This window comes from Apodemus sylvaticus, chromosome 7, assembly GCF_947179515.1.
Source record: "Apodemus sylvaticus chromosome 7, mApoSyl1.1, whole genome shotgun sequence".
Lineage (NCBI taxonomy): Eukaryota > Metazoa > Chordata > Mammalia > Rodentia > Muridae > Apodemus > Apodemus sylvaticus.
In genome coordinates this window covers 92703041-92715089 of record NC_067478.1, presented here as the reverse complement: position 1 = coordinate 92715089, position 12049 = coordinate 92703041, and the positions used below count along the sequence as shown (strand labels likewise).

The window sequence follows — 12049 nt, the reverse complement described above, 5'->3', positions numbered from 1 at the left end:
AATCAGTATCCCTGACCTCAAGCAATACTAAAGAGCAGTAGTGTTAAAAACTGCATGGTATTGGTACAGTGACAGGCAGGAGGATCAATGGAACAGGATTGAAGATCCAGAAATGAACCCACACACCTATGGCCACTTGATCCTCGACAAAGAGGCTGAAAACATCCAATGGAAAAAAGATAGCCTTTTCAACAAATGGTGCTGGTTCAACTGGAGGTCAGCATGCAGAAGAATGTGAATTGATCCATCCTTGTCTCCTTGTACTAAGCTCAAATCCAAATGGATCAAGGACCTCCACATAAAGCCAGACACTCTGAAACTAATAGAAAAGAAACTGGGGAAGACCCTTGAGGACATCGGTACAGGGAGAAAGTTTCTGAACAGAACACCAATAGCGTATGCTCTAAGAGCAAGAATTGACAAATGGGACCTCATAAAATTACAAAGTTTCTGTACGGCAAAGGACACCATCAAGAGGACAAATCGGCAACCAACAAATTGGGAAAAGATCTTCACCAATCGTACATCAGATAGAGGGCTAATATCCAATATATATAAAGAACTCAAGAAGTTAGACTCCAGAAAACCGAACAACCCTATTAAAAATGGGGTACAGAGTTAAACAAAGAATTCTCACCTGAAGAACTTCGGATGGTGGAGAAGCATCTTAAAAAATGCTCAACTTCATTAGTCATTAGGGAAATGCAAATCAAAACAACCCTGAGATTTTACCTTACACCAGTCAGAATAGCTAAGATTAAAAATTCAGGAGACAGCAGGTGTTGGAGAGGGTGTGGAGAAAGAGGAACACTCCTCCACTGCTGGTGGGGTTGCAAATTGGTACAACCACTCTGGAAATCAGTCTAGCGGTTCCTCAGAAAACTGGGCACCTCACTTCCAGAAGATCCTGCTATACCACTCCTGGGCATATACCCAGAGGATTCCCCACCATGTAATAAGGATACATGCTCTACTATGTTCATAGCAGCCCTATTTATAATTGCCAGATGCTGCAAAGAACCCAGGTATCCCTCAACAGAAGAGTGGATGCAAAAAATGTGGTATATCTACACAATGGAGTACTATTCAGCCATTAGAAACAATGAATTCATGAAATTCTTAGGCAAATGGATGGAGCTAGAGAACATCATACTAAGTGAGGTAACCCAGACTCAAAAGGTGAATCATGGTATGTACTCACTAATAAGTGGATATTAACCTAGAACACTGGAATACCAAAAACATAATCCACACATCAAATGAGGTACAAGAAGAAAGGAAGAGTGGCCCCTGGTTCTGGAAAGATTCAGTGAAGCAGTATTCAGCAAAACCAGAACGGGGAAGTGGGAAGGGGTGGGTGGGGGACAGGGGGAGAGAAGGGGGCTTATGGGACTTTCGGGGAGTGGGGGGCTAGAAAAGGGGAAATCATTTGAAATGTAAATAAAAAATATATCGAATAAAAAAAAAAGCCTATACTGAACACAACTGGAAAATCTGGATGAAATGGACAATTTTCTAGACAGATAACTAACACCAAATTTAAATCAGGATCAGATAGACTATCTAAACAGTCCCATAACCACTGAAGAAATAGAAGCATTTATTGAAAATCTCAAAACCACAAAAAAGCACAGGTTTGTTTTAGTGCAGAATTCTATAAGAATATCAAAGAAGATCTATCAATACTCTTCAAATTATTTCACATAATACAAAGAGAAATAACACTACCAAACTCATTCTATGAAGGCACCATTACATTGCTACCAAAAGTATAAAAAGATCCAACAAAGAAAGAGAACTTCAGACTAATATCCCTTATGAATATTGATGTAAAACTACTCTTGTCAACAGAATCCAAGAAAACATTCAAATTATCATTCAACATGATCAAGTAGGCTTCATACCAGGGATGCAGGGATGGTTCAATATATGGAAATTCATCAATGTAATCTACTACATAAACAACTCAAAGATAAAAATGACATGGTTATTTCATTAGATGCTGAAAAAGCATTTGACAAAATTCAGGAATTCAAGGCCCATACATAAACATAATAAAAGCAATATACCGAAAACCAGTAGCCAACATAAAATTAAATGGAAAGAAATTTGAAGCAATCCCACTAAAATCAGTGACTAGACAAGGCTGTCATTTCTCTCCATATCTATTCAATATAGGACTTGAAGTTCTAGCTAGAGCATTTAGACAACAAAAGGAGGTCAGAAGAATACAAATTGTAAAGGAATAAGTCAAATTATCACTATTTGCAGAAAATATGATAGTATACTTAAGCAACCACCAAAATTTTACCAGCTAATAAACAACTTCAGCAAAGTTACTGAATATAAAATTAACTCAAACACATCAGTAGCCTTCCTATATTCAAAGGATAAATAAACAGACTTAGAAAGAAATTAGGGAAATGACAGCCTTCACAATAGTCACAAACAGTATAAAATATCTTGGTATGATTCTAACCAAAAAGTGAAAGATCTGTATGATAAGGAGGTCAAGTCTCTGAAAAAAGAAACTGAAAACCTCAGAAGATGGAAAGATCTCCCATGCTTGTAGATTGGCAGGATTAATATAGTAAAAATGGCCATCTTGCCAAAAGCAACCCACAGATTAAATGAAATCTCCATCAAAATTCCAACTCAATTCTTCACAGAGTTGTAAAAAGCAATTCTCAAATTCATCTGGAATAACAAAAAACCCAGGATAGCTGAAACTTTTCTCAGCAATAAGAGAATTTCTGGGGGAATCAACATCCAAGACCTCAAGCAGTACTACAGAGCAATAGTGCTGAAAACTACATAGTATTGATACAGTGGCAGGCATGTAGATCAATGGAATAGAATTGAAGACCCAGAAAAGAATCCACGCATCTATGGTCACTTGAAAAGAAGCTAAAATCTTTCAGTGGAAAAAAAGATAGCCTTTTCAACAAATGGTGCTGGTTCAACTGGTGATTAGCTTGCAGAAGAATGCAAATTGATCCATTCTTATCTCCTTGTACAAAGTTCAAGTACAAGTGGATCAAGGACCTCCACATATACCAGATACACTGAAACTAATAGAAAAGAAAGTGGGTAACAGACTCAAGCATATGGGCACAGGGAAATTTTTCCTGAACAGAACACCATTGCTCTAAGATCAAGAATTGACAATTGGGACCTCATAAAATTACAAAGCTTCTGAAAGGCAAAGGATACTCTCAATAAAACAAAATGGCAAACAACAATCTGGGGAAAGATTTTTACCAACTCTACATCTGACAGAGAGCTAATATGCAATACATATGAAGAACTTGAGATGTTAGACTCCAGAGAACCAAATAACGATATTAAAAATGGGGTACAGAGCTAAACAAAGTTTTTTCACCTGAGGAATATTGAATGGCTGTGGCGAGGAAGGTGAGAAAGAGGAACACTTTTACACTGCTGGTGGCATTTGAAAACTGGTACAACCACTCTGGAAATCAATTTGGTGGTTCCTCATTAAATTGGGCATAATACTACTGGAGGTCTCTGGTAAACCACTCCTGGAAATATACCCAGAGGATTCTCCAGCATGTAATAAGGACTCATGCTCCACTATGTTCATAACAGCTTTTTTTATAATACCCAGAAGCTGAAAGAAACCCAGAGATCCCTCAATAGAGGAATGGATACTGAAAATGTGGTTCATTTACACAATTGAATACTATTCAGCTATAAAGATCAATGAATTCATGAAATTCTTAAGGAAATGGGTGGAACTAGAAAATATGGTTCTGATTGCGGTAACCCAAGAACACACACTGTATTTACTCACTGATAAGTCGATGTTAGCCCAAAAGCTCAAAATACCCAAGATACAATTCACAGACCAAATCAATCTCAAGAAGAAGGAAGAACAAAGTATGGATACTTTGGTCCTTCATAGAAGGGGGAATAAAATATCCATCGTAGGATATATGGAGATAAAGTATGGGGCAGAGAACAAAGAAAAGACCATCCAGAGACTGCCCCTCCTAGGGATCCATTCCATATGCAGTTATAAAACCCAGACACAATTGTGGATGCCAACAAGTGCTTGATGACAGGATCCTGATATAGCTGTCAGCTGGGAGGATCTGCCAGTGAATGAGAAGTACAAAGGTGTATACTTTTAGCCAACTATTGAACTGAGCAGGGTGTCCCCAATGGAGGAGCTAGAGAAAGGACCCAAGGAGCTGAAGAGGTCTGCAACACCACAGGAAGAACAACAATTTGAACCACCCAGTACCCAGGAGCTCCAAGGGACTAAACCACCAACCAAAGAGAACCCATGGAGGAACCCATGGTGGCAGATGCATATGCAGCAGAGTGTTGTCCTCTTGGACATCAGAGGAAGGAGAGGCCTTTGGTCCTGAGAAGGATAGATTTCCCTGTATAGGGGAATGCAAAGACAGGGAATTGGGAGTAGGTGGATTGGTGAGCAGGGGGGAGGCAGGATGGGTTAGGGGATTTGGGGGCTGCAAACCAGGAAAGGAGACAATGTTTGAAATGTAAATAAAGAATATATCTAATAAAATAAAAAAATCCAGAAGCTAATGTTCAGCAAATTTAAAGAATTAAAAATATTGTATGCTTCCATTTTCAATCAAAAGAACAGCAGGTTTTAGTTATCATACCTTAACTTGTATCTACATTCAAAACTGGAAAAGAAAGACTATATTGAGAAAAATCATATGTGAATAATATCCATTCTGGATAATTTCACAAGTAAGAAGTTCTTCAAAAAAAGCTGTACTATATTTATTTATTGATGGTGACCTTTGTAAGTGTTAACAGAGGCAGTAATCCTCAAATTGTTGGGCATAAAAGTTTGAATCATATTTACTTCACCAACACATATGAAACTTAAGAAATCATATACAAGAGCAGTTCATTGTCAACATATTTTTAATACACAATTCAATTCACGGGACTGTTTCAAGGCAACAATCATCCTATTCCAGCTTTAGAGTCCATAATCTTTACAATTCCAAGTGCTCAATAAACTTGAGGCATGACTATTTACAAACTAATTTACAAAATACACCTGAATATGAGTGTAGGTCCTACAGCTAAGACTCGAATTTAATGTGGTCTCTTACTAAGATAGTACAGAGGTCAGAAAGCTTTAAGCTATATGCTCCGTGCCTTTAAGCATGACCCACAAGGATTAGTTTGATTAACTGCAAGACAAAGAGAGAAAGTCTGGGATAAAATTTCATGCAGATTTTGATGAAGACTGCCTCTGTAGCAAAAGGTAGATGACCTCTGCCTTTCCAGATAACAAAACAGGTCACTAGAATATTAATAATATTCAACCCCTGCCACGTGAAGAGAAAACAGTTAGTATATCTCCTTCATTGAGTAAAGGGCCCTGCTTGTTGAACATGCCTGTTTACCTACTGATCACAAAAGACATTTCTGCTCCCAACAATTTAACCTTTACAAATGATGTAGCTATTTCAACTGATGTTAAAAAATGAGTAGACTAGCATAAAGAAATTTTAACTTACTTCACTATGAGAGAAATGTTTTTCTTTACCCCTGTTATGTTGTAGGGTTACATCTGTTTCTGAGGGTTTTGAACATTTGATTCTAAGAAGAGACAACACAGAACTAATATTTTACATACCCTGGAATCTTGCTTAATTTGTCATAATTTATGATCTTACCCTTTAATACTTTGAAGTGATGCCCTCTTTTTATCTCACTTACTGCAAGATGAGACACTAAAAGTTTTGTGGAGTTCACTAGCGTGATAGACTTGGCTATGTCAATATAGAAGCTTTCTCAATCTCTTTTCAAAGAAAAAGATATAAAAAAGTCATGTGTTTGGATACTAGAGTGTGATGCATTTTTGTTGTTGTTGTTGTTCCTTAGAGACTTGGAATTTCAGAGAGGCATGCTGTTCTCTTTAGGGACTGTACTGTGCTTGAGCCAATATAGAACCCCATTTCCTAATAGCCTTCATATCTTAAGGGAATTCAATTGTACTGCTTCCTTTACTCATTGCTTCTCTTTCCTTAATGGTAATTTTCTACAGATACTATTCCCAAATTTCCTTATTAACTTATCATTTCTTTAGGATAGAATGCAGCAAAATATCTAAGCTATTATCTCTCCTGAGAGTTCTCCAAGTCACTTTTCAAAACTAGTTTATGCTTGTATTTTAGTCTTCAGTTCTCAAGATGATTATCGTGAAGTTAATCAATGCCAAGCACGAACTTTCCCAATCAGCAATATCCCTACACATCCAAGGCACTATCATCACTGCTATATCATTTCTATACCTACTTGAAATTTGTGTTTTAGTTCCTTGTTAAATTCTTACATATAGCATTTTATTAATGTGTTCAACATTATATATAAAGATTGTAGAAAAAGTATGGAGCCCAGTTATTTACGGATACATACTATTTAACTGATTTGTGAATTTCTGTAAAATAGGTGTTAGAAAAAGTCATGTCATCAATTTCAATATTGTGGTTATAAACTAGAAAATAATCATAAAACTTGTTACAATAAATTGCTACCTAATGGGAAATATTGAAACGTAAGGGCTTAATATAAATCCAATTGGCTTTATGAAGTAATCATTTCTTGAGTCATCATTAATTTAAATAGCTTGTGACAAATGTTATTTTTAATCTCAAGGTAAATAAAGATTAGATTATTCCTCTTCCAGAGATTACTAAACATGGGTATATTTTTGAAATGAGGATTACTAGAACCAGCCATTGGAATATGCATAGATATCAGTCAGTAGATGAATAAAGGGATAGACATGATATTTATGAACACATTTGAGCTTATAAAGAACACTATTTAGTCAATATATGTCACATAAAAGCAAAGGTACATGAACTATTGCTTGAGTTAGGCATGGTGGTATATTCGGGAAGTTTCTTATCTGGGAGGTTAAAACGAGAGGATCATGTAATTTTACACCAATCTTGAATACATAATATCATTTCTCAAAATTTTAAGAGGAAAAAAGAAAACAATAACAAAAACAGACAAACTGATAAAAACAACATAGCCACATGTAAATGAAAGGAATTGTAACCATACATCTCATAGTATACAGAAATGAAAATGAAATGTATAAAAGCTCTTAAGGAAATACTTGAAAGCTTAAAAATGAAGGGCAAACATGTGGGAAACAGTCTAAGATAGATTCAGAATCAAAGAACTTCAAGAGACAGAATTCAGTATTTTAACTATACTTTTTATTTGAGATTATAATCACAACATAGAATCCTTCCCTTTCTCCCATTCATATAACCCTCCTTGTTCTTTTCCAAATTCATGTCACCGTTTTTGTAGGTAGGGATTTCATGACATAGGTAATGAAATTAAACTCTGGCCAATAGGTTAAAATCAAACAAGTAACTCTCCAAAATGGCAAAATACTTACAAAGAATGTTGGGTTGTGTTTGCTAGCATTCCTTCAATAAGATATCAATGTCTGGAATATGCAAAGCAATTAGGTGTCTTAATCACTAAAACAAAACAAAACAAAGAATGTAAACAAAACACATGTGGTCAATCAATGTGTACCAGATCTGGGTACTTTTTCTTTTCTCCTTTTTTTTTAAATTTGAATTTTTATTGGATATTTTATTAACATTTCAAAATAATAAGATAAAAAGGGAAAATTGCACAAATACTTCAGCATTTTTTGCCATGCAGCAATCAAAATCCAATCTGTATTGATATTATTTCTCATTTAAAATACAATAAATATTAAGAAAAATTAATAACAAATAACAGCAAGGCTGTTATCAAAATAACACATCTATACTGCTGCAGGAAGTGTAGCTACAGAACTTAGAAAGGAGATTGAAAAAAGACAACAATTACTGGTTGTTAGATAAATAAGGATATGAGATCTATCTACATGGGTAGACATGCAACCATGATTATTACAGTACTATTCATAATAATAACTTATGGAAATAGCATAGGGCCTCACCAATGGATAAATGGCTAAAATGCAAGATATACAAATAATAGAGAATTATTTAGTCAAACAAAGAAAAATCATTTGTCACAGGAAAATGCATGGAACTAAATTCCATCATTTTAATACATATAAGGAAGAAAGAAAAAATGTGCTTCATATTTTATAGCATATGTGGTATAAAAATCCACAAAAATACCACAGATAAATTTAAAATGAGTGAGAAGGCATATAGGGAAATTTTAAAAGATTACTATTGACAAACTGCTAGCCATGAACTCATTCACATGTTCAGTATTCATATGTGGGGTTACTATTAATGAACTACTGTGAGGACATTCATATGTTGCAATAACACATAATTGGGGATACTAGTGAGGAACTACTGGCCATGAGTTAATTCCTATGTTACAATGATACATATTTTTGTATAATTAGTATACATTAATCATACAATTGTACAATTGTAGTCAATACAGAGAACAATGTTACCCAAAGAAGCAGTATGTAGAGGAGAAATTAAAGATTTTCCAAAGCAAACTTAGTTCTTCTATGAGAACAGAACATTTTGAATAAAAATACAGTATCTGTAGCCTGAAGAGATGGTTTAATGTTTAAGAGCACTCAGTGTTCCCCAAGAATAGGGTTCAATTCTAATACCCACAGGATGGTTCACAACTATCTGTAACTCCAGTTTTATGGCATCTAACATCTGCTTCCAGTCTCTGAAGACAATACCCAAAAGTGATACACATACATATCTGTAGATAAAACTCTCAAACACATATAAGAATTAGCCAATAAATAAGTGTTTAAATAATTCCAATAATTTGAGTCATTGAAGAGATAAATGGTCACTTTACAGTAAGAATAAATATATTGATACAAAACACCTAAATCATAAAAACAACCTCGAAATTACTTTGAACAAACCTCAAGGAACATGAAAATAGTAATATAATTCAAGTTATCATGGAACAAATGAAGTTCTCACTTAGTATCAGATTATGAATTATGTGCTAAAATATTTGCCTGATTTCTCAGAAGAAAAAATAATCTTTGTTTTGATGTTCAAAATATTTTGTCACACCAAGCAGGACTTCCAAATTATTCTTTTCTCACCTTCGGGAGTTTTCAGTTCATTAACTTGTACATATCAATAATACATGAGCTCCATGAGAGACAAGGATGCTTTAGTGGTATTCAGGCTCGATTATCTTGCTGATGTTACTGTCTTAATAGCAAATAGTATTATTCAACAACACAACAACAAAATATAAAATTCCTATAATCATAACTGTTTCTAAGACCTTCCATTGGTCCTGTGAAGGATTGATTCCCCAGTGTAGGGGAATGCCAGTCAGGAAAGTGGTGGGGGAGTTGGTGAGCAGGGGGAGGAGGAATGGGATAGGGGGTTTCAGAGGGGTAACAAGGAAAGGGGATACCATTCAAAATGTAAATATAGCAAATATTTAATAAAAAGGAAAAAAGAGATGAAAAGATAACTTGCCAGTTCTCCATAAATTGATGTTGCAAATTTCTTCCTACATTGACTTTTAACTACATATCATTGCTCTGCTTCCTGCAATTGTATTAATTCTCCTCCAAATGGAAAATAATCCATGTTTTCAATCATTCTCCATATAGTTGTTAGACTACATTTATCAAGAATAAAAGCTTCATGAGGAATGGAGAGGAAGCACAATCAAGAATGTCCTATGATATATATATATATATATATATATATATAGTTTATATTCCTCATACTATCTCTTGCTTTATTATTATAAATTCAATGTAAAACATGCAGGATAAGAAGGTCAAATATACATGATTTATACCCACAATGTAGATTATATTCAATTTCTAGTTAATAAAAATATCTGGCTCATAAAGCTCTGGCATTCCCAAGAGATACACTGCTTTCAAAGATAAAATAAAAGACAATTTGGTTTGCACTTTATTACAGTGACAAATGAAAGCCAAGTTATTACAACATACTTCAAAAATATGTCTTACTCTTTAAAACCATTGGCAGATCGTTGGTTAATTTTAAGATACATCCCATAATGACATTCAATTTATGGGAAAAGATGTTTAACTATGTGATTTTACTCTTTAGTTAATATGATGAAAGATTACAACAATATTGTATAACTAAAATATAATTATACCAAAAACATATGGAAGAGCGAAAATATACCAATATCCTATGAATTATCAGATTTAAAAAGTAGATAAAAAGATCAAGTCTACAGACTTTGATTAAATCCACAGAATTTCTCATTAGCATAAGTATAATATATATATATATATATATATATATATATATATATATATACTAATTTCTTATCAAAATCTTCTCCTGCTAAATGTTTTTTTGAGGACAAGTTTAACATCTTTGTTCCTCAAACTATAGATTAAGCAGTTCATCATAGGCACCAATATAGTATAAAAAATAGAAGAACGTTTTCCCTGATCCATAGACTCTGGTAAAGAGAGTTGAAGATACATAAATGCTCCTGAACCAAAGAATAAAGAAACAGCAATTATGTGGGAGCTGCAGGTACTAAAGGCTTTGGATCTGCCCTCAGTGGATCTCATTTGAAAGATGTTAGAAAGAATGTATCTGTAAGAGGTGAAAATGATGATACTGGGCACAATGATATCAACCCCCCCTACAATAACAATCTCAACCTCATTGGCATAGGTGTTGGTACAAGAGAGCTGCAACAAAGGGAGTAGGTCACAGAAATAGTGGTTGATAGTGTTCCTGTCACAGAAGATCAGTCTAAGCATCCATCCAGTGTGAATCATAGCACCACAAAATCCCATAATATACGAACCAAGCATAAGATAGGAACACACCTTTGGAGACATAGCAATGTTATACAAGAGTGGATTGCATATGGCTACATAACAATGATAGGCCATTGATGACAGAACACAATATTCACTAACAGCAAAGAAACAAAAGAAATAAAGTTGAGTCATACATCCTACATAGGAGATAAAGTTCTTCCTTACTAAGAAGTTCATCAGCATTTTGAGTGTAATTACTGAGGAATAACAAAGATCAATGAAGGACAAGTTTAAAAGGAAAAAGTACATGGGGGTGTGAAGGTGAGAATTCAGTGCAATTAAAGTGATCAAAGCCAAATTTCCCAATGCTGTTGTTGTGTATATTAGAAGAAAGAGTAGGAACAAGGGTAACTGAAGATCGGGATCATTTGTTAATCCCTGCAGAATAAATTCAGTCACTAAAGAACCATTCTGCAAACCCATTCTTTTTTAAGATAACCTGTGAATAGACAGTAGAAAAATAGCTTTGAAAATTATAAGAGCACATGAAATTACTACCATAGCCTTTCTCATATTTGAGATGAAGAATTTGCAAATGCATTATGATTGCCAATTAAATTCACAGAATTCACTATCCATACTGTCATGACATGGAGAAGTATTTTCCCATATTACTGCATGAAAGGCTAAATAGAGTAAAGTAATTCACCAACAATCTAAAAAGCTATGACCATAGCTTTCACTTGCTAGCATGAGTGCTCAGATATCAGATAGTAGACAGGATAAGTAGAGAATTTCCCATCCTCATCTCCTTTTTTCATTGCTTCAGTCCTGGCCTGATACGTGGAGAAGCTGTCCCAACCTAGAGCTAACCTCATCTAGATACAAGTGTTGTGGCATCAAGATCAACACTATTGTTTCACATCTAAATAAAGTTTAGATTTATCCAGATTCTCTGAATGTCTAGAAACCTGTGCTTGCTATAGGAAAGTTTATTAATCTATAAAGGTCTGAGAGATAATGCTTAGTATGAAAGTTTATTCACTGTGACACTGTATTACCATGTCTCCTGAAACTTTTAATATATCATGCAATCTTTTCTAGAACATTTTTCTGTGAATTTCATTTCATTTTTAGAATTATATAATATCAAATGAAAGGATACTCCTAAGGTCTTAGGACTTCAACCTCAAACCAGCTACAAGCCTAAGGACCAAGGCACTAAAGGGAGACACTGTTTCATATCTTCAATATGTACAAGGAAAA

The 12049-nt window shown here is 34.6% G+C and overlaps 1 protein-coding gene across 1 annotated transcript; it reads right to left on the bottom strand.

Moving 5' to 3' along the window:
- Window positions 1–10333: 10333 nt before the first annotated feature.
- On the bottom strand, window positions 10334–11266 carry LOC127690061 (olfactory receptor 145-like). The gene has a single exon (XM_052189620.1). The coding sequence runs from the start codon at window positions 11264–11266 to the stop codon at window positions 10334–10336; it is 933 nt and encodes a 310-aa protein (XP_052045580.1).
- Window positions 11267–12049: the final 783 nt, after the last annotated feature.